At 45.7% G+C, this 23800-nt stretch overlaps 1 protein-coding gene across 5 annotated transcripts in view; it reads left to right on the forward strand.

Annotated features, from left to right (window-relative positions):
- The window catches only part of LOC120895452 (protein rhomboid), a 46934-nt gene that overhangs the window by 17451 nt on the left and 5683 nt on the right, over positions 1–23800 (forward strand). For 2 of the 5 annotated variants that reach the window (XM_040298814.1, XM_040298815.1), the window contains 2 exons: positions 18115–18227; positions 18572–18689. In XM_040298814.1, the coding sequence (XP_040154748.1) occupies positions 18115–18227; positions 18572–18689 (231 nt within the window). Of the gene's footprint in view, positions 1–2008; positions 3641–18114; positions 18228–18571; positions 18690–23800 lie in introns of those variants that run through there. The other 3 variants (XM_040298817.1, XM_040298816.1, XM_040298818.1) reach the window with 3 other exon arrangements.

The raw sequence follows: 23800 nt of genomic DNA on the forward strand, positions 1-23800 counted from the left end.
CCTTGTTGTTGTCATCACGTTCCGGAACATCGTCGGCATCGATGATAAGGAAAACGTTTCTCAGTAGGAGTGCGTCCCTTGGTTAGCACTGTTGGTGGATGATTTTCGTTGTTTGGCGATGGGAATGTTCGTTGAGAATGCATTCTTTTCCCTCTCCTACGCATGGTGGTCCATAAAATTGAGTTTTTTTATGAGGATTGGTTGATTTTTAGCGTAGAATATAAAATGAATGCATTTTTGATACACTAAACTTTACATATTTAGATACTCCATTGATTGAATTTCGACAAGCGTTGCAACTGGCTGGATCATGGATAAGACACTCTATAACAGCTAATTCCGATTGCGTCCAAATGCAGTTTTATTTCTGCAGCTAATCAATTCTTGCAGACCGATCTTATTCTCCTTATGTTACGTCAAAAGAGCACAGGCGATGAAGGCTATCTACCGCACACAACGTTTTTTTTCTACATTGAGTAGGATCTTTTTAGCTCCAGCCTACAAAAAAGGAGTCTTTAGGTAACATCATGACTCTTCCAATTCCCACCCGTCTCTGTACGTGCTTCTGGATAAGTAGCTCATTAGATTCGTCCCTTAGTCGGAGGAAATGAGATTGCCGAAAGCAATTTCACCGAAAAAGAAGTGACCGCTCAAGTGATTCGGAAATCAGAAAAAAAGAAAGAAAAACTCTTCCACAAAACGATGCAATATAAAGCAAACACATCCACCTCCAGGAAGTGGCAAATGAAACAAAAACAATACCACCCATGTGAGAAGCCCATGCATAACAGCATGGCATCTCCCAGTGCGGAACTAGGTATATGCACAAATGCAGCCGAATGGCGGCAGTCGGGCAGGCGGAAACCGTTGGCGAACCGAATTGCCGCCCGGCTTGCGATAGGTTCAGGTAAATCAAGTTGCTAAACGTGTTTCGTTTGAGGTTAATGTTTTGTGGTGTTTTGTGTGTGTGTGTGGGTGTGTGTGTCCTCCCGCTCTCCTATTTTCATTGTGTTGACATGTACGACCCCGGGCACGTTTGTCACAGATCCGGGTGGAATGTTTACTCGGTTCCGAAATTATTCTCGGAATTTGGGATTCGGTTTTGCTGGTGCGGAAAGGATTCATCTGATCTGTTTTGCTAGACGTGATCTGGACCGTTGAGATCCATTTCGTTCCATTGATTTGGCCTCGGACCTGCAACAATTGAACTTATTTTTAAATTGGTCTATGCTATAAAATGAGATTGTATTTAAACAAAATATGTCCAAAGTGCTAGTTTGGACTTAAGTCAAAGCGATCATTTAAAAAGATGTTTTTAATTGCAGTGTCTGAGATACTGATCAAAACTAGAGTGTTGCTCGATGTCGTCGAATAGTCGATGCGTTACTGTACGTTTCATCATTCAGATGCAAATTTCGATAAACGCAAAACAATGCAATTTCCTTAGCAAATTAATCAAAAGCCTGTCTATCTATTTTGGGATCATGCGGCAAAAAAAATTGCATGAAGATCGCTTCATAGCAACGGAGAGGCCACGCAACACAAAATGAACCCAACTATCCAAGATGAACACCTAGATCACCGGTCCTAATCCAACCAAGTGTTGTGGGTGGAGTTATGCAGCATGTTTATGCTTTCCGTGCTTCTCCTTATGTTGTGGCTTAAGATTAGCAGCGCATAAGGAACAGAACCCCGTACCGAGGCAGAAAGACGGTGCGCGGGGTCGTAACAAACAAATGCGAATGCGGCACAGATGTCGCATGAACCCATTTTCCCCTTCAAACGCAGAAAATGAATACCTCTCTGTTTCTCTCACACTCTCGCGGATATCTGTTTTATATCGGATGAACACTCTCTCAACCCGTACGCGCGTACCGGCATTTTGCATGGACTCGCTCTCACTCGCTCGCTCTCGTGCACACGCCGGGCGCTCTCACGCATTCGAACCGGCGAAGGCAGGCTCGGTCGGAGCTAGCCGCCAGCAGACTCGACAGTTTTTTCCCAGACCTCGGCTGACATCGACGGAAGCGTGTGCAACGTAACGAGATCGCACGCTTCAAAACTCGACGCACACAGCCTGCTCACTAGTATTCGTAGTTTCGTTCCCAAGCACGCGCGCGTGTGTACGCATCGTTTTCGCTAATTCGACCAGCCATTCCCCCAGTGCGTTGGCAGACAAAAGTGTGTTCTGTGGTGTGGACTGTTGTGTTACTTCGAATCGAGCAACGTCGGCGCTTTTACATCCCGCTGCAATTATAGGGAATTTCGATCTCAGAAACCAACGTCGACGACGTGCATGTGTGTGCTGTGCTGCATTCAACCTCGCCCCGAGCTAATAATCGCTCATCTCAATCCAGAATAGAAGAAAGTGTGTGTGTGTGTGTTGACGTGTGTTGCGGTGTGTGCGGTGGTCTTCATCCGTATCAAAACACGTGCTCGCGTAGTGTCCTTGTTTGCGGGTGATATCAAGAATTCGAGGCCGCCTGTCTGGTGCTGCTGCCCCAATACAATAGGAGGCCGGCTTTTTCGTGGTGTCGCAGAGAAAGAAGGCAGAATTGTACGCCAGAATTGGAACACGTTGGCATTCCAAGGCAAAAAAGGAAAAAGAAAACCTTACACTACCACCGAGGGCGCGGCCAGTAGTTCCAGTGCCGCCGTCCTCTGCGTGCGCGCGTGTGTCCATCACGAAACAGTGTGGTGGAAGTGAAAACAAAAAAAAAGGAGTACGCGAATTTAAGGAGCTCAAACCGGCTCACGGTGACAAAGCGCAAATCCACACAATTACTGGATTTTGGTGCCGATTATTTAGTGGAATGTGCCTGCGTGGTGCTGTGTTGCGGCCGTTCCAAGCAGAGAAAGGCGTGTGAGAATAATTGCTGGCGGAAGAGGAGAAGAGTTCGCGCGAATCAGTAGCAGGTAAAATTTTCAACAACAAAAAATACGTGCCTTTTGTTTGCTGCTCTTTGGCTTGGGGTTTGGTTTCTGGTTGTGAGTCGATTGTGTCGATTTTCAAACGAATCGCGTCCAGCGTGTTGTGGCCGTGTACGTGTTTGTGTGTCCCCACTGTCCTGTGCGTGTGCCTGTGATGTGCATTTTCGTTGGTGGTCAGAATCGATTCGAAAAATCCGCGCTGCGCCTACTACCAACGTCTTCTACTCTTGCCTCACCAGTCGCGCACCGATCCCCATGACGTGTGTGTGTGTTTGGCAGGAAGTAATGTGTGTAACCAAGATAGCAGCAGCATAGCAACATACCGCCCGTAACATAGCAACGCGCAACGTGTGCGTATCTGTATGTGCCTTGTTGTGTGATCAAAGCCAGAGAGAGAGAGAGGTGTGTAGTGTGATGATCGTGCACTGTCTCTGTGATTGTTGCATCACGTTTTATTGCTGCAATTGCCAAATTTCCTTCCAGTTTGCGCAAAAGTGTGTAAATGTGTTGGAAGTATTGCGAAAATTGAAGGCAATCACATAAAGGAAAGGTGTGCCTTTTTCCAAAGTTCAGTGAAAAGCAAAAGAGGATATCCGAAAGGAAGTCATCATCTTTGCGTGATTGAGCCTGTTGACCCCTTGTAACAAACGTCCATCCCGACAACCACTATCACCATCACCCCCCAACCAGCTCAGTGTGACAATGTTAGGTAAGGAGAAAACGAGCGGGGTTGGTCAACAAGAACGGTGTACTATATCCTTCTTCGCTTAAGATCGCTTCCCATTTATTAGTCTGTTTTTCCGGTCTCGCGTTCGCGTCTGGTGTTCTATTGGCGCTGTCCGTCTGGCCGTCGTCTGTGTCTGCCCTGCGTGTGTCTGGAAAGTTTCATTTATTTTCCTGCCAACGTCTCCGCAACGTGCGCAAAACTAATCCCGTGGGTGGGTGGAAAAGATTGCACGGGGGAGGAGCGAAACACACGCGGGAGTGATAAGTACATCCGGAAGGATATATTTGCACGAAACGAAGCAGGCGGGAGAAACTTTTTTTTTTCCACGAACCATCGAAAACTCCGGTCCGAGTCTTCCAACTCCCTCTTTTATCCTTGTTTGCAATGTGTGTGTGTGTGTGTGTGTGTGTGTGTGTGTGTGTGTGTGTGTGTGTGTGTGTGTGTGTGTGTGTGTGTGTGTGTGTGTGTGTGTGTGTGTGTGTGTGTGTGTGTGTGTGTGTGTGTGTGTGTGTGTGTGTGTGTGTGTGTGTGTGTGTGTGTGTGTGTGTGTGTGTGTGTGTGTGTGCTTGTGGTTTAGTGGGGAGGACTGGAATATTTATTACATCGCCATCCAGACTGAAATATGGCCAAGACGCGCAAGGAGGGTGGTTTTCTTCTGTGCGTGGTACTCACTCGGCTAGGTTTAGGGTGGCCGGAAGTTGAGGTTCTGGTTTGCCTCCCCTCCTACCACCGGCCATGATGTGCCATAAGTCCTTCAAACTTGGTTGGAAAATTGATGATGGGCAAAAGTTCACTATCGGTGGAACAAACATTACAGATGTTTGTGTGTGTGTGATCCGCCAAAAAGTGCTGTACAGTATTTTAACATTTTTTTGTCTGTTTTGCAAGTTACAGAAAATATGTTTTCCTCTTAAAACCCCTTTCTGTTTTGTTTTGTCAGTGGAAATTTTCCACTCTACTTTCACAAACCGAATGTGTCCAATGTTTGCTGGTGTTTCGTCACGATACGTGAAAAGCTATTTTTCTGGCCGGTGGTTTCATAATCGTCGTCGTCGTCATCATCAGTCGTGGGATTGTTTGGGATGGGCAGAAACGGAAACGATGAAATTGTCTCAATTTTCTTCCCATCGCTGGTGTGTGGCGTGTGTTTTTTTTTTCGGTTTTCTTTTGTTGTAAATGCATTGTTCGGTGGGATGCTTTTTTCGCACTCGTGCTCTGATTTTTCTACTACTGCATTTCCGAATCTTCGGATGGAACCGGTAAAAAACACACTTTTTACCGTCAGTAAATCATCATCAAGTTTCAACGTCTCCCTTGGTTCCAGCGACAACAGGCGGGTGAGGGCGTTTGTCAACTTTCGTTTCATTTTTAGTGGGAAAGGAATTGTGACGTCTTTGAAGCTCTCTCAAACGATCGTCACAAATTTGATGTCTTATGGCAGTGAGAAAATTTCCTCTAAAGATCTGTTGCTAATCAACTCAAATTTTGTTTTGTAATAATTGATTGATTGAGTTGATAAAATCCTTTTTTTTCAACATATTATTAAAATGCCTCTTTCTGAAGGTTTCCTCTAGTTTTTGAGCAATGTTGGGAAAATGGAAAATGAACCCCACACACGGCACAGGGGTCATGACAGCTCACACGGCAAGTCGAAAAGAGCGCCACACATGCACACGCAACGTGTTTCTCTCCCACATAATTCTTCCGGTTCCGGGTCGTTGCACAATGCATTTGTGTGTGCGGTGCACTGGTAGTAGTGAGTTTATACGCTTCTGTTTGCGTGTGGTCCAGCTGATATGAACTGAACCGCACAACAACTGTATGAAGAAATGGTGGCATTTTTTTTAATTGCATTGCCCCATTGAGTCGTTGATGTGTTTGGTCGTTTTTCCCAGTCTTTGGGAAAGAGAGACGGACAGTGTCAGTGGTAGGCCTCTTATTCTTTTGTGATTCTTCATGCTCAAACCTACGCCAGTCGAGTTTGGTTGAAAAAGGAGAAATCATTGTAAAGTTATGCAAAAAATCCATTCTTGTACTGTTAATTTCATCATACCAGACGCTCTTTTGTCTGGTTTTAAATTGTCTGGGTTGTGTTGCGAATGTCTGGCTCTCAAATAAAAAATAAAATTTAAAATTCACGTCAATTACAACTCAAGAGCATTCCGCATCTCCTCTCCTCTTCACACTGCAGACCAAAACGCCAATCCCTATCCATCAGTGGTCGTTGCCTCGTGTGTGTGTAACGTACTACTTACACGTCATTTCGATGATAAATCCAAGAACGGAAGAGAAAGTGCGAATCTCTTGGTGCAAGGTGGTGGTGTATGACTGTGTGCTTCCCACCTCATCTCGGCCTAGTAGCCGCAACATTACGAAAGAGATTCGACCTTCTGGACCTCGCACGACGCGGCACTACACGTGTGCCCGGCAAAACATGACTCACCAATCACTCACACACACACACGAGACACACGACGACCGCGATCCGTTGCGTCCTCTCGCGGATCTCTGAACTGGCCCGGCGGTCGGTCGGGGGAATTCCGTCGTTCTTGACCTAGTGTAACAGTGGCGCGCGCGCGCGCACGCTCTTGCTCGCTTACTCACACTCACTCACTCGCACGTGCCCGCCCGCATGGACGGATTGGGCCAGGTTGGAGAAATTTAAAGATCACACACGACTGCTGCCGTTGTGGTGATGTTGTTAGCACATTTCTTGTACCGCCGTGTATCGTACGCGAACATCGCTCAAGCTCTCCTTACAGTGTGGCTTAACTTTTAATTTCTATCCTTCCCCGGGGATGATCTTGATAATGATCATCTTTCACGGCGTTTTGTGCTGATCCTCGGCGCGCTTTTTTACTAGCCTTCACCCCCCCCCCCCCAACACACGCTTTTACCCTTCTTTTTGCTGTCTGACGCGCGTGACTATTGCTTCTCGCGTGGTTGTTGGTTGTTGGGATGAGATTCTGCTTTTGATATTCGATTGGGGAGTGAGGAGGGATTGTGGTGTGGTGTGGGGACTGGTCATCGCGAGGGTAGCAGCAGGCAGCGGCCTAATAAGTCGAGATCATCTCGTCGTTTTGTCGGCGGAGTTTGTATAGGTAATAAAAAGAGAAAAGGAAGGAGTAGGATTACAACTAAGACGCGATCTCCCCTCACGCTGCTGCTGTCGGTTCGCGTGCGATCTCGCGTCCAGTGTGATGAGGGTAGAAGCCCAAAGGGAGGTGAATTTTCACGCCCATTTTCACCCCTTCGCTACTGAGAGGAGGGGTCTGTGTAGTCCGATCATCTCGTTGGGGGAGAAGGGCTTGTTTTGCTACCTACAATCCAATCACTCAATCAATGATGATCATCAACCCGATCGTGTGTGTGTGTGTGCGTGTGTGCGTGTAGTTTAGCAGTGGAAAAAGAAAGGATAAGACCTTTGCTCTCTTCTTTGCTGGACGCGTTTATTTTATGAATGGACCTCTTCTCGCTCGCTCTGCGTGTGGTGTCTTACTTTGGAAGAGGTTGAAGTGTTCGGAGTTGTGACCGGTCGCGTGGGCAGCCGCGGCAGTGGCCTTGGATTCTATTTTGTCTAGCCACGACTTTCGAGCGCGCCGGATACAAACTCACACACACACACGTCCCTCAAAGCCCTCCCCATCAGACATATGCGGAAGGCGGTAGCGCGCAATGACTCTTGCGAGGTGTAAATGCGGTTGCGGGTCTTACTTAAAGCGCCGTGGGTTTTCTTCTTTTCTTTCGGTTTCGCTCCTCTCCGTTACACGCAGCTTAGTCGGGGGAGACCACCTTGTTGGAGCTTTCCTCCTCCGTCGTGGTTCTTGTTTGATTTAAACACGCCAAATTAAGCAGGAGAGAGGCACGGGTTGGTTTTGCTGCTGCCGGTACGCGCGTTAACCTAATGGGTGGCGATTATTCATGCGACCCTTTCGAGTGAGAGAGAGACCCTGTGGTGTTGCGTACTTCTTCGACGTCATCAGCAACGCTTTTTCTAGTCGCGCGAGGGTGGTGTGTCTCGTGTGTACTACGCCAACGTTAATTTGATTTTCACTCTCGTGCGGGCGTTGCGTCGTCGCTTGCGGGGCAGGCTGAAGGTTGCAGAATTTGTTTTGGCTTGCCAGTGCATGGCGGAGGTGTTGTTACAACATGCTTTTTCTTCTAAGCTTTTCCAGTATTGTGATACTAGTATAGTATTGGGTGATATTAGGGTTAATTGCAGAAATTGGTAGATTTTAAATTATTTACTTACAGCTTTCTAAATTACCTCACACACGTGTTAAATGTAAAGTTCCAAATTGAAAATGTCTGTAATTTGGAGTGAAGGTGTTAACGCAATAGCGCTCCTCCCCTCACTCCCCCATCCCACTGTGCTGTCCGTTGCCCACTTTACTCTACGATGCGCTCTGATTAATACCACATTTCTGCTTTGCTTTTCTACTGCTTGCCTTTTGCCTGCTTGTTGAAGTTTTGTTCCGAGTAAATAAAAAAAAACAACCTCCACCCACACGACGGCGCATCACCGCTTGTTGGCAAAAGTGTGGAAAACTGTAAAAGCAAATGTAAATACCGCGGAAAGTGTATCTTTGTGTGTGTATGTGTATGTTCGCGCACTTCTGTACTGTTTCTCATTAACAACAAAAAAATGCAGCGGAACAACACGCAATGCTCGAGATTTTCCCGTTTGTTGTTGTTGCTCGCGCGTTGATTTGATGCGCTTGGTTGCGGATGCGCTTTTTGTTGTTTTTGTTTGCACATTTTAAGCTTCAGTTTGGTGGTTTGGGAGGACGTCTGGTGGTAGCAAAGTGTTGTAACTTTCATAGCCCCCATTTCGGTGACACGGGGAGGAAACTATGCTGCAACCTGAATTACTGTTGCTGCCAAGTTGAGCGATGCATTTAGATGATATCCATCCTTCACCATCTGTTTGGGCAACGCGTTTTGGGCAATTCCCAAACCCTAAAAGCATCCTTCCACCGTTGCAGACGCGAAAAATAATGCGAAATGACACCTATTGTGTGTATGTGTGTGTGTGTGATTCTGCATTAAACATTGTGCATTTCCCGGGCACCAAATGTATCGTGCGATAAATATGATGATGCATTCCATTAAAAGCAAGCTGTTGTTATTGTGCTGAAAAATAATGCTCCCTCAAGCTTTTTGAGCGCGAGTTTCCATCACGAAGGTAAATCTCGGAGCCCCCACGTGTGTGTCTGTGTGTGTGAGAGTGGATGCACTCCATTGCACACTGCATTCTTTTGTGAACGATGCATTTTGCTGTTTGTGCCATTATATTGGCGGTGGGTGGTGGTGGTGGCGTGTTACGCTTTAGTTCCCACCGATGGAGGAAAGGCGAATGCTGCTTGCCTGAGCTTTGGGTAATCGCGCTCATTACGATTAACATTTTTAATTTATGCTAGCGCAACTGATCATTATGATGGCCTCTGCTGCTATTGTTGTTCCTGCTGCTGTTGCTGCTGCTGTTTTTTGCTTATCTGAACTTGGAGTGGTCAGTAGGAAGTGTGTGAGTTTGGTTGTTTGCACACACACATCCATAGATGATTTGAGAGAACTCTCGACGCTTGCTGATATGAAAAGCAACGTTCTCCGATTGTTTGTGATCCCTCCTTGGGCAAGCCTGCTTCTGTGTGGAAGTGTTCCTTAGCTCTGTTGGTGTCGCTGGATGCAAAGTTCAAACGAGATGTCATTTACGAGGGTCGCGCGCCCGTCATCGTCCTACCTTTTCCGGTTTGGCTTTGAATCAGCGAGTTCCAAGAGAGGAGCAGAGTCCAAGGCGCCAACGAGAAGCAAGAAATGGCATTAAAATAAGCGTTATCCCCCTTTTTCCCAAGCAGTGTGTGCCCCCTTTCTGTGTGTGAGTAGGTGATCCGGCGACATGCTGTGCGCTCATTGGCGTGCGTACCTACGTACCTTTGCCACCTACCTTACAGAAATTGGAATTATGCTTGGGACGATCGAGAAAGATGCACAAAGATCTGGAAGAAAACAGGCGATCCGGTGCTCTGATATGAAATTCAAGCAAAGAGAACAGTGTGTGGGCCACAATGGCTGCGTCGTCGTCGTAGCATGACTCATCCGACAGGAAACTTGGCCACGCGGGTGTTATATTGGTTTGGGACGCGAATGGAAAAAGATGAGAATTTTATTTCAACGTAACCAACTTATTTATTTTCATTTGTGCACCACAAGCTCTCTTGATCAAGAAGCGAAACATTTAACAGAGTTCTTGCTGCTGCCGTTGCTGTGTATGTGTGTGTGTGCATAAACAGCATTTTACTTCCCACGCGTAAAGAAGTTTTGTTTTCTCGACGGCTACCCCAAGTTCTCAAAACATGTGTGGTGCAAAAAAAGGAACACTTCTTGCCTCGCCGCTTACTGTATTGTGATGTGATGGCGGCAAAAAGTGAGCCACACTTACGCGCGCGCGAACCCTTTCAATATCAACGCAGACCAATGTTTAATCATCATCAGCCCATAGGGAGGGAAATGGGGTTGTTTTTATTTAGATTAAGACGAAGAATGAACCATAAACCCACCACCATAATGTGTGTGTCTGTGTCTCATAGCAACTGTTTTGGTTTTGGCTCCGTTTCGTAAATTGGGTCAACGCAACGACGTGCAGTGCAGTCGCTTTTCTTCGTCATTTTCTTTTGCTTTCCGGAGCGCTTGATCGGTGACGACAAAATTAGGCCGACTTCCCGTATAAAACATTGCATTCGGACGTTTCCATTTATCCAAGATGACGTTCATACAATAAGCGAAAATTACCGATTAAACGGTACTGAAGAAACTCATGTTGGGCTACTTTTGTTTCTTTTGTCTCTCTAAAATTCATTTGTGTACGCTTAAACGACTTGCTGTTTTATTGGAATTTTTTTTTTTACCTATTTATAAGCCTGAATCAATGTTCTTTTACGATCATCGTGTATCGTGTACGATCTGAATCAGTTACGGTCCCGTTTGCCCGTTAAAATGTAATAACGCTAACGAGGAAATGCAAAAGAAAGTGAAGTGAGGAACAGATTGGTGAGAACTTACCGCAATGCTGCCAGCTGGTTTGTTGGTGCCGTTAGAATGGCGTACGCTTGTTTGTTTTTGGTATTTCGCAGAGTCTCAATTTAAGCCTTTTTTTTGCTGTTTAATTTCTAAAACTAAGAAGTATTAACAAGGTTACTTCGGTTTTTGTGAAAATATGAAAAATACTTGGAACATTAATTCACTTTTCAAAAGGGTGTTCTCCAACAAATGTCTATGAATTTACTTAAAAAAAAGCATGAGTTATCCGTTACCCGCTTAATGCGTGTGTGTGTGTGTGTGTGGATAGCCCTCCTCCCCCTCTGCTGATCACAAGAAAAAGCGATTAAATGGCAGGGGAGGAGTGCTATTGTTACACTCCGGTGGTCTCCCCAATTTATAGTTGTGGCGCTACTCGCGCTCCGCTTTCAGCTTTCAAGATGCCCTTGTACCATGAAAAACAGCTCAAGGAGAGAACCCCACAACGCCGAAGGCCGACACTTTTGCTGCAGCAGTATAAGCCGAAGGAGAAGAAGAAGGCGGCGGCGGCTATGGAATAAATTATTTCGCCTCTGGGAGAACTCTATTCCCCAGGATCGGCGTCCCGCGGCCCCCACCGCGCGTAACACGTCCTTTCGGCATCGATTCTTTTGATCTCCATTTTCACTAGGGCGTTTATTGTGGGGGAGTGCAATTAATTGGAACCCACTCTGGCTGGCCGGCTGTCCGGCTGGCTCTGGCGCGTAGAACTATGGATGGGTCAGATCCTCGCTATCGCTCGAGCAGGCAAAAGAAGAAGAGAAGACCCAATGATGTGCATGTGAGAATGTACTGTGTACGCACCGGCGGTCCAAGCGCACCTGCTCGTATCGTCGGTCAGTGTTGGTCGTGGTGTTGATGGAGATGGTGTCGTTGTGTATACCGGTTCCTTACCCGAGGGGGCGGTGGCAAGTAATCATCGCTAATACGTATCGGAAAAAAGAGCGTGTGATCAATAGGGGTTAGGGTCGCGCACGTGTGGCGCGATAATATATCAAATTATGTTGAAGTTTCGCTGTGTGTCGCTCGCGCAGGATACGTTTGACAGGTCAACGTGATCGGAAGCAGCAGCAGTGTACCAAGAGAAGGACAGGAGCACTCGGGGTCTCGCCAGTGGAAGCATTGTTATTGGCAGCAGCAGCAGCAGCAGCAGCAGATGCACCTGTTCAAATTATCAACACGTTTTGGTTTTGATGTTTTGTTCGGTGCGATGGCTCCTGGAAGAGCGAGCCGCCTCCTTTGTGTGTAATTACCCGCCTTTCCTGACGCGGGATTCTTCCGGCACACACACACATGCAGCTCAAACGAGCATCAGGAACTGCTTCTTAAGTTTCGATAATTGATCATAATTTGGGACGTAGGAATTTAGAAACTAAGACACTCGGAAGTACGCGAGAGTTTGGGCTGGGTTTTGGAAGAAAGTATCGTGAAGATGGTAAGCAGCAGTGGTCGTCTGTGTGTTGTGGGATGTGTTAGATAAGAGAAACGATGGGTTAATGGGAATTTCCTGTTTTCAATACGTCTGCCCCCGTCCGAGGCGTTTAATTGTACGAGAAACAACGATCACATCTATCGGAGACATTGACGTATTTGGAATTGATGGGCGGGTGTGTGAAATTCTCACTTTCCTAATCATTGGATGATGAACTTTGATACTCTAAAGGTACTCTGAGACCATTGTGCGTTTGATGATGAACTCTGAGACATGTGCAACCAGTTAGTTCCATTTGTTTTTCTCAGTTCAATCATAAGGTCTCAGTGTTACAAATGTTGCTAACATCCAAACAAGGGACCCTGCTCTCTCTGCTATAAGATGTGATGTGTGGGGCCAGCTACTACTAGCACTGAATGAGAGAATTATTATGTGCGGAAAAGCTCTTCGTTGAAGACGGAGGGTTGTTTTTTTCGTTTCTGCTCCAATTATAGGCTTTGTTTATATCGCTCTCTCACCGTGTAGATTGTGTGTGGTAGTTAATAATAGACGGCGGTAAACAAAATAAACTATTCCGCTCGGTACGAGATACTCCAAATCAAAAGGAAGAGTAGTGCGTGGTGGTGGAAAACATAGTGAGAACTCGCGCGTGTGTGTGTGTGTGCGGTGCCGGCTCCTGCACGCAATGTAAGCAATGCCAAGAGAGAGAAAGGCGTACTGCAACGCAGATAGCGGTATATTGGAGCAAATGCATATACCCATGCTGCTGTTGCATATTCACTCCGTTCCGTGTTCTCCCTTTGCCTGCCTGCTCCACACGGTTAAAGCATCCGCAGCAGATGCTGGCTTCTTTCGAAGTCGTCCGGAGAGCGAGAAGTGGAGTCAAACTTCCATCATTAATCAGAGGGGGCCCTCACAGACGGACGGCGCGTGCTCTACTCTTGGGGTGCGAGATGACATGAACCATATAAATATTTAAGGCCCTGTGCGTGTGTGCGCCGCCAGTGTGTAAGGATTTGATCTTTCAATTGGTTATTTATTTTGGGACCAGTTTTATGGAGCTTCGGCCGAGTAGTAGTCTATACGGCAAGGAGGCAACGATTTTCACCATCAACCATCAAGAGCATTTCTGGTTACTTCGTTGGGTAACGTGGGATTGATTAATTTCGTGAAAACGTGTATAATTAATTGTTGCATTTGTTGCACATCCTTTTCACGTCACAATATTGAGAAAGTGAGAGTAGATCATCTTATTTCTTTTTTTTTTGTATACCTTTGCAGTGTCTTAGTCTATGAGTGAGACAAGTTTTTTGTCCTAAAATTTTCAATTCAATTTATATTTACAATTTATATTGTTGATTTTTATTAAAATTAGTGATTTACAAATTTGATTTCTATTTATTATAAACCAAAAGTTTAGAACGATAAAAAAGACATCTGTCGCTTCTAATATCCATGTGGTAAAAAGCGCTGTGTTCGTCTCTTTATTTTTCATACTTTTTTTCATACACCCTTGATTCGGTTTCGCTTTTCGCACCCTGTTCTTACCGTTCCCTTTTTACGCCCAACAACTACCCCATGGCCCCCCTCACCACCATACTGCCGGGCCCTCTTTTTATGCACAAAAGATAACCCAATTTGCAATTAATTTCAAGAATTCCTTTTTCGGTGGCATTCTCAATATTGAAGACACTTCCTTCACCTGCGAAAGCCAAAAACCAACGTAGAGGAGAGTGTGGAAAAAGTGGACGGGCGAGGGGGGTTACTTGTGCCGGCTGAGAGGCGGTTATGTTGAGGGCGTCGGCGCAGCTTTTTGGCCCTAAGTGTGTGTATGCGTTGTTACGAGATTCTTTTGGAGGGGGGGAACTTGTGTAGTGATGGGGACATTAAAATTTTCGTCGGAATCGATTTCTGCTAGCTCCGAAGTTTTCTGGAATCGATACCGGATAGTAGGTCCGGAATCAAAATCGGTTTTGGAATCGAAATCGGCTCCAGAACCGGAATTGGCTCTGAAATTAGAATCGGCTTCCAAATTGGAGTCAGTGTCGGCATCTCCTTAATATTAGGCGTTTTGGTCCAATGATGCTACTCATTGATAGCAGCAAAGAATCCAAATTTACTTGTAAACAATACATTCTCATCGAGATTTCCGGATTGATTTCACTTCTGAAACTTGTTATTCCAAACAAAAACTGATTCTCATTCCAGAGCTAATTCCAGTTCTGGAGTCGATTCTGATTCCGTTTCCGGAGCAAGTTGCTATTCTCAGGTCGAATCCGATTCCGGACATGTTTCTGATTCCGGAGCCGATTCAGATTCCGGATTCTGTTCCGGATTCGATTACGCATTCGGAGTCGTCATTGGAATCGGATTTGAAATAGGAATCGATTTCAGAAATCGACCTCGAAAATGACTCCGAACACGGAATCGGAATCTGGTAGATCCGATTCCGAACTCCCACCACTAATCTTGCTGGTAGGATGGTTGGCTCTGGTTACTTGGCGCATGTCGGCGGCCGCCCCGTCCGTCGTAAGCATGTTGTGAATAAGGAAGAAATGCACACAACGTGCAAAGATCATAAAAAATATTCAAATTTACCATTACAGAATGCTCAAATACACGATCACGGGCAGCCGGATACCTTTTTGTTTTGAAGGGCCAGAACGAAACAGAAGAAGACGACCGTCGCTTTTCCAGTTGATATTTCGCCGCCCTGAAAAAGACACGACACGCGGCGGCATGGTGTGGTGTAAATACTGTCCCAAAACCTTTTTTTCTCTCACTCTCTCTCGAGGGCCAACGGAAGAGGATAAAGGGTGGGTACTACTTCCCCCCAACATCTCCCACCTCTTTGCGTGCGTTTGTAAAGGCGCCGCCACAGCCACGATCTTTCGAGGTTTTCTTTTGCTTCTGTCTTTTTGTTTCTTGGCGCGAAGGACGACGATGACGACGACGCGCCTTGTTACCCATCAGCTGGGCCCCTGGCCCCTGTCAGGAGATGCATTAAAAGGATTCCCAGCTACGGAGTGCGGCCACTGGGGTTTGTGGCCGCCTACAGAATTTCGGGTTTGCTGTAGTCCTTCCTTCTTTTATGTGGCTTATTTTTATAGGCCGCTGAATGTGTGTGTGTGTGTGTTCATAAAATGCAGCTTTTCATCGGCTCCCGTCCCCTGTCCTTGTTCTGCTGCGAGGTGGTTTGAATTATTACAGTTTGATAAAATATGGAGGTCGTTGGCATTTTGCTTTGAAGCGAGAAGCGTGTTTCTTCCGTTTTCGTGTGTGCATATAGAGACGTTTCCCCGAGCCGTTGCTACACTGCTCTATTCGGCAATAGAAGGGGACATTATGTGTGTGTGTGTGTAGACGACAACGATTGGGTGCATGATGCCCTTGCCGGTTGTGTTGTGCGGGCCGAGAGAAGGAGGACGGTAATCGGTCCTGCTAATGACCATTTTGCATGCACAGGACTGGAAGGTAAATTACGGGTGAAAAAAAAGGGAAACACGTGTGGAAATGCCGCGAGAAATGGACACACGGAATGTGGGATAGCCGCATTCCTAACCCGACGCCGCCGTTTGGGTGAAAGTCGAGACGCCGACGAATTACACAGGGTGCGGGGGGAGGAGTGTCTCTGTTTTAAAGGGGAAATAGAAAAGCATTGGGGGTGATACCATTTTCGTAATAATTTAATCAACACTACTACCTTTCGGCCTTCATCAACTTGCTTTCTACAATTATTTACTAAAAAGTCTAAAAAAATGATTAAAAAAGGGATGGTACAATCGTCGTATAAACGAGAACCTCCAAACAAATGCACACTACCTTCCGCAAAAGTCAAAGGTATTCAGGTTTTTGGGTGCTTCTGGGATCCATTCGCCCCATCCTCGATCTCGCTGATTGCAATGAGAAAATGGAAGGAATGCGGCCGGCGGATCTCCTTGTGCCAAACGCCATCAATCATTATCTCGCGATGATCGTCGTGTGTGTGTGTGTTGTGCTCTCCGGTAGCTCCCGGTGCTCGAGATCTCAACTAACGGGCGGCGGCGAGCAGAGTGTAGAAGCGATTGAGTGAAATATGTAGTTATGTTGCTTCTTCTTGCTGTGTTTTGTGTCGTCTTTGGCAATATGTTGTTTATTCATTGCGAGCATTGTAATTTTTAGATTCACATTATGTGGACAGTAAGACAATAATTTTCTTGTTTGCAGTAGTGCTTTAAAAATTGCATGTTAGGGAGAACATGTTGTTTCTGGGGTCTTTTTCTCTGATCCTCCACGATTCAATTTAGATCACTTAGGTAGACTACTCAATATTATAGAAAATTGCTCCAAGTATGTTGTCCGTAAACGATATTTATTTGTTCCGATTCGTTGGAGACTCTTCTCTCGCCGAATAGATGCTCTCGGCCCTTACCTGAAAGCCGAATTTTCGAGCAAAACGTTTGTGCTATTATTTATTCCAACTTTAATCCAACATTGTCACACCTACACATGCCTGGCTGCGAGACCTTCCAACAGGATAAGCAGAGAGCAAGAAAAGGTAAATTCTGTTTTGCTCTCGGAGTAGAAAGAAGTAAGAAAGCGATACCAACCGAATTCAAATGCCAAACTGTATCACGAAGAGTGTTTGTCTGCGCGCGCGCCACTAGTGGGGGTGGTGGGTGCCGGCTAAGCCTTCTAGCAACTCTCCCCCGAAGACTGGCGCGCGATGTCGGAACGCGGATTATTGTTTTCGCTCTGTTCTTGTTTTGTTTTGCCCACAGATACCGCCTCCTCCCCACAGCATTGAAATCAACTAAAATAATAATCTAGTAAATCGCACTTTTGCGATCGTGTGGTAGTGGTGTGTGTGTGTGTATAGAGAGGAGCCGCATAAGGATTGGAATACTCTGGCGGGAGACACGACAACTCTGGGAACTCGAGAAAACGTGTTATTAGGGGATTGACATTTAAGTGGTGATGTCACGCTTCGTGATGTGATCTTTGTCTGTTTTCGTACACGCACTGCGTAATTTTGGGAAGATAGTTGAATGCCCGATGTGTGTGTGTGTGTGTGCACTGCTGTGCTAGCAATTTTATAGAATGCTCTAGTACCTCTGCGCGCGGGGTCAATATACTCCCAAAGAGAATCAAACGATATTTAGCAAGGATCGCTCACTTCTATTTCCATCCTCCAATTTTATTTTACATTTTATTTTTGTGGTTTTGTTGGTAGTGCACTTTACTTCCATTTGCTGTGCAGTGGTTGCGAAGTAAATTACCAGTGGATGCTGCTGCTGTAGGTTTGTTTATTTGACTTTCCGTCGTCTAGCATTAACCTTTTACCAACCACCACCAACATGTAACGCGCCGCCACCGTTGGAATGGCACTGTTATTTGGTGAGAAATTCACGATCTTTTAATCTCCTTTCTGCGCTCTGTGATGTTTGCCTCCTCCGTGTGTACCTACTACTACCTACCTACTACACGCGTGTGACAATAAACAACAGACACAACAAAGGTTAATATTTTAATTGCTTTAATTTATACTTTCTCTAAAATTGTGTGAAATCGCGTACATTCTTGGGGGTTAAGGGATTGGCTGTGGTGGTGTGTGGTACCAGAGAGAGAGGGAGAGAGAGAGAGAGGAGAAGATGCATTGTTGCTGAGTGTGATGATGATGGTCCATTATGGAATGAAAGTGGTGGGAAAACATCCCCAACGAGGGAAAGGGAGGAAGTGAGACCCCTGACAACGGGAGGGGGAAAGTCAATGGTGTGCTAAACGATGATCTGCGCTGATCTCTGTGTGTGTGTATGTGTCTGCGTGTGCGGTTGATGTTACGTGGGAATTGGAATTTTCTTCTGCTTTGCCTCCCCTGCCCGAGACGCGCCCAAGATGTGTGCGGTTGTTTTGCAGAGACAATATCTAATCAGCGATTGTTTGCTTTCTTTCTGCTCTCTCCCCTCTATAGATGAGCGGCAAGCGTTCTCGTAGCTTCAAGTGTGCCGTACATCATCGCGATCGTGAGGTTTGTTCCGAGAACGATTTTCATCTGATATTCGAGGATCCGCCACTATTCCGCAGGTAAGTGTGTGTGTGATCGACGGAGGAAGGATAAACCCGCCAACTCCTAGGGTCGCAATGCGGCATATTGAGCACCGTTCGCAGACTGCAAGCACAACGCAGCGAAAGACACCCAGTGTGTGTGTGTGTGTGTGGATGGATGGGTGGGTGGTTGTACTACGATGTTGGATTGAATCGAATAATCGTAAATGCGTTGTGTGCTGTGTTGTTCTGTGAACGCCGGAGAGACATATGCTAATTTCGAACCGAAACCTTTGATTTAATTTCATACTCTTTTGCTGTGTTTCCCTTTGCTTCCTATCACACGCCCGTCTGATTTGTATTTTGTTTTCTCTTCTACCTAGAATGGTGCACGTAATTGCAATGGAAGTGCTCCCCGAGGAGCGGGATCGAAAATATTATGCAGACAATTATTCATGCTGTCCGCCTCCGTTATTTGTGATACTAGTTACATTCGTCGAGGTATGTATCATTTCCTTTTTTTCTCTTTCAAGGTTTCAGCGCGCGCCGCGGATGGTAGAGTTGGGTAAAATGTCGCACGAACCGCTACCCCTCCGGCGGTATGAGAGGAGCGGGACGATTTGGCATTCTTGTGTTCTGTGTCATCGATGCGCAACAGCAACATTGAATCTTGATTTTTTGTCTCTCTACAATACAGTCTTGCTATTTGTTTGGTTTTATTTAGAGTGAAAAAGTTTCACTAAATAATCATCTTCATGATTCGGACCAAGAGCGTTTGCTTGCTGCCGGTTCGTCGCTTGAGCAATCGTTGCAGTCTTTCGTTGTAATATTGCAACCATTTTATCTGTTGCCTTCAGTTTTTCGTGTGTGTTTTTGCTTCGATTGTATTTTTGTGAGCAAATAATTTAATACGATAATCTTCAACTGTGAATACGTACGCATCTTTACGCGAGGGAGTTCGAGTTGTGCATACAAAGTGTCATGCTGTTGAGGTGTGAGCAGTATTTACCTTTCTCACGTACGAGTTGACAGCACAACAGTGCTTCCTACTGTCGGGTGTAAAGACTTTTTTTTTATCTCATGCCTTAAATTAGCATTACAATCAACAATCGCTCCTATTCATCGATTCATCTGCGCACCATATTCGTTTTCATTTAAAGGCGAAAATTATGTTTTTGTTTGTATATTTCTTATTACAACATAGTTTTCATCGTTTGTTTTATTGATACGTTTATAATGGTGTATTAATTTTGGTGTATTAATTAACATCGTTGCTGCTATTTTAGTAAGATTTTTTTTATGTGGTATCTTCATCCACTACGCTAAGCGGGTCGTAATCGTGTTTTGTGGCGCGTGTCTTCCGCTCACGCAACGGTTTGGTGTCACCGGTCTTTATAAACCGACACCGGATGTTGTCACTCTTGCTTCTCGGCGCGTTCCGTTCTGTTTTGTTTACCATTCATCATGGATGGCGCTGTGGTGGTGGGGAAGCCGGCCGATCGAAATCATACCCCGGTCCCCGGTCCCTCTCAGTATGCATCGCGCTAATGCGTTGAAATGCCGACTGTGTTTTGCTTTACACCCTCTATGAACCAATAATGCACCGGAACGGAATGTGAACGAACATAAAAATCGAACAAAGCTTCGTTTTTTTGCTTCTCTTCGTCATAGAATAGCTTAATCCTCTAAGGTTGATGTTGCTCAGGATGGTTCTTTTCTATTCTGCTACCTTTCTCAGAACCAGCTGAAGACGATCATAATGGAAAATAGGTTCACAACTTGTGCCCAGACACATAAAACCCACCTGTCAGCTGCTCCGAAAGGGCAAGAGTGTGGCAGCAGTACTCTGCAGTGTCTGCTGGCAAGTTCGGCATGTGCGTGTAGGCTTATGACGAATAAAACTACTTCCGTTTATGCTGTTGCTTCGGCTCCTGTCGCTACCCTTTGTATGCTTCCGCACACACCTCTCTGTATTCCTCTATCGATTAAAATGCCTGTTGGGTTGGTTGAATAGCAGTTTTGGAATTGGCCTTGCGCCGAAAACCAGCTGTGATCGTTCCATGGTGCACTACAGCATATGCACTGTTTCCCTTTTGCGGATGTATGTCCTGTTATGAAGCCCCGCCAAAGCGTACCGTTTGGACCGTTGAAAAGCAGGAAGGTGTAAAATGCACCAACAATACCCCTTTGCTGTTAATCCATCGGTAAAGGAGGAAGATAAGTAGAAAGGATAAGTGCGGAATCGTGATACACCAATCATAATTCCGACAAACCACCGTAGCCGAGATTCGCTGGGTCGTTTCGCGTTCTGGTCGTGGTTTCATTGCTTCTGTGTGGTGTTGGGGTGGTGGGCATGGGCATATGGTGGTCTCGATGATGCACCTGCATCAAGTAATGAAGCGCACGCGACTACCAGCAACACACAAATAAACGAGAAATGAAGAAGAAACGGCCAATTGATGACCCATGAGCACAAGTATGGTTCCGTCCTTTGGTTCTTTGAACGTCGCGATTGGAAAAGACGTAACATTTTTGTTATTTTGTTATTGTTGGACACACTTTCAGTTCCGATTCGCTACAATGCTTCGATGTAACGATATTTAAACCGAAATTGCAATGCTTACATACGGCACTTGAACACACAAGCGCTAGCATTTACAACGTACGATTATTTTTTTCCTGTGCTGCTAAAAGGAAAACCCAAAGGTGACAGTTGGTTTGTGGGTCCTCTTTATCAACCATGATGAGACTTACTGCGAACCCAGGCGGAGGGATATGCCAAAAGGAGCATCGTTAAACATGGAACATCTGTTGTTGGCAGTGTGTTGCTGTTGGGGTCCCTTTAAGCTTTTGTCCCTTTTTCAGAAGATCGCAAGTGTTAGCCCCTGTACGCGCGTAAGGAACAGGCCACGGACCACTGTTGTACCATCGTTTATGGAAAATTTTCTGGTACCTATATTTTGTGTTGATTTGATGAGCGTTAAATTCTAGAAGACGGAGCATAAAGCCTGTCTGCTGCTTATGAACTGTCTGTCTTCTATTTTGTAACATTTGATTAAATCCGCGTTTGGAATTCCGACATTATATTGATCTTTTTTCCTTTATTAATATTGAATCTGTTATACTCCGTTCCAATTTTTCTGCAACACAATTCTATTATTCGGTAGCCGAGAGCTGCGCTTAGCCTTCTTCGGGTGCGGGCATTTTGGTCGTTTCGGAAAGCGGAAACCGGAAAAGGCACCGAAATTCATGAACAACACATCTGCTCCGCGTGCGCGCATACCTCGTGTCTGTGCAGTGGCATCCCGTGTCGTCCGGATGTGTGCAACCTGCGAGGAATTCAGGATGCGCCGCACAGCAACAATAAAAAGGAGAGACGGATGCTCGGAAATGCATTGAAAAAGCGATCACGTTTTGCTGCTGCCATTGTTGGTCGTATCCGTGTGTATAGGGAGAGTACCACCCTTAATGTGACCTACAACATTGTTTCCTTTTTCGTTGCGCCTCTCACATTGTTGTACAGATTTTCGACAAATCTCACTTTTATGGAAACATGAACTAATTATTACTTAGCGACAAATCGTATATTTTATCGTAATCGTTTTTTTATATATTTTTTTGTTTTTAAAATCTTTGCACCACTCCACACGAAAATTAAGACACCCAGGTCTAGTCCATCCATCGGCGACGGCATTGTTCCGAGTGACCGCCCTTCTGTTAGGGAGAGGAGGAAAAGGGAGGGAGCATGTTATGAAATGTTATTATTGATTTTTACAGCTCTTGATCACGATCGCCAACCCCACCACCACCGAGAAGATGTAAACGGAATGTGTTTTAGTGTATGCGAGCAACTTGCAAGAAGCTCATTTTGATGGTAAAAGAGGGAGGTTAATTAAAAAATAACCCTTTTTCCAGATCACTTTCCTGATCAGATTGTTGTTTAGGTTTCCACCACCAAGTCCACGGCGCGTAGCTGAGGAAATAGTGGGGAACCGCTAGTTTTTCCACTGGTCGGTCGGTGTTCGCTAGTAGGAGTGTGCGTGTGTTAGTTGCCCATGGAAGCTAGAGATATTAATTAATTTTAATTAGATATTGTATAGCGCTTCGGTGGGGAATTTGGGAACGTTTTCAGTCCAGTTATCAATTTAATGAAGTTAATTTTGAAGGTATTTTCACACCGGGTGTATAAAATATTTTGAATCAAGTTGTTGTTCTCTTCAATAGAAAATTGAGCAGTTATTGCTGTTGTGCCATCATGATTTGAATTATTGAAATACACGCAATTACGCGCAGTTGTTACACCTAAGGGTCTGTGGAAGCCTTTTCGATTTTCTCACTAACTTTCCTCTTTAACTGCTGACTTGAGACACACAAAATGTGTAGCTCCGAACCATAACAAATGGATCAACTTCTTCCGACGGAAAGGCAATAAGCGCGGGGGCGCTCAGTCAACCATCGCAACCTGCCGCGCCCTGAGACAACCTGTCCAGCCCGTTCCCAGCCCGTGTGTTGTTTTTCGGTGAAAAGAAGCTTTAGCGAGCATGATGCCGGCTGTGTGGCTGTGTACGGTGTTGTGATTTCCCGTGCAGTAACGGTAGAAGAGTGAGTTGGTGTGTGTGTGTGAGTAGTGTGGTGGATGGATTAAGAACAATAATTTTACCACGCTCTTCGGAAGTCCCAGGGAAGGCAAGAGCGCTGCCGCCGCCGGCTTATGATGCGGGGGCAGACAATTAGTTCCGTGCGGATTGAAATCATCATCAACCGTTGCGATCGCGCGCACCTTTTTGGGGAGTAAGTGCGGTGGAAGTGAAGGAAAAAGACGGCGTTCGTGTGCGGATGGGAACCCAAAAAAGAGCGCCTTCGCGCTTTACTTAGTTTTATGGAGCATGGTGCCCCTTTCGAGAGCGCGAAGAACGCCGCTGTGCGCGCGTTAGTAGTGAGTACATTAGGCTGTTGTTAGACGTACGGTACTGTTGTTTCAATTGTTTTTGGGGCCATGTTCTGAAATTCGGCTCACAATTTCTTCCCTTCCCGGCGCCCCATGGGTTGGATGGGTTTGGCGAGAAACGCGGCAGCAACACCAGAGCAGCAGCATCTCGTGGGATTCAGATGTAATTATTCTGTAATACATTATTTACACTAATACTGTTTGCAATCGGATTTTGGGGAATTACCCTTAAGCTCCTATGCTTTTATGTCAATGGTCGGTGCATTTGATTGATTACTGCGCCCACAAAGGTTCTTGGTCGCGAATCCGCGCCCACCTTGACCGGCGATTACTACCAAGCGGAAGTTGCCAATCGAACTTGCACACGCAATGTGGATGAGCGCACATTATTGAAAGTCATTGTCAATTAATATAGCTGTTTTCAATTCTCAGGAATTCGATCGCATCCGCTCACGACAAGTATTGACGAGCCGCGGGGGTTGTTAGAACAGCAGGAAATATTTATTTTTTATCTCTAAAGTGAACAAGAATTCAATTGATACACTCTTGGGTAGGTCAGACATTGCAAAATATAGTGCAGGCAATAGTACAGCTGGAAGTTGGGTTATTCTTTCGGTTGGATTACCTGACATACGGCCTTTGATGCCATCCAAACTAGCAGAGG

The sequence above is a fragment of the Anopheles arabiensis genome, chromosome 2 (assembly GCF_016920715.1).
Source record: "Anopheles arabiensis isolate DONGOLA chromosome 2, AaraD3, whole genome shotgun sequence".
NCBI classification, from domain to species: Eukaryota; Metazoa; Arthropoda; class Insecta; order Diptera; family Culicidae; genus Anopheles; species Anopheles arabiensis.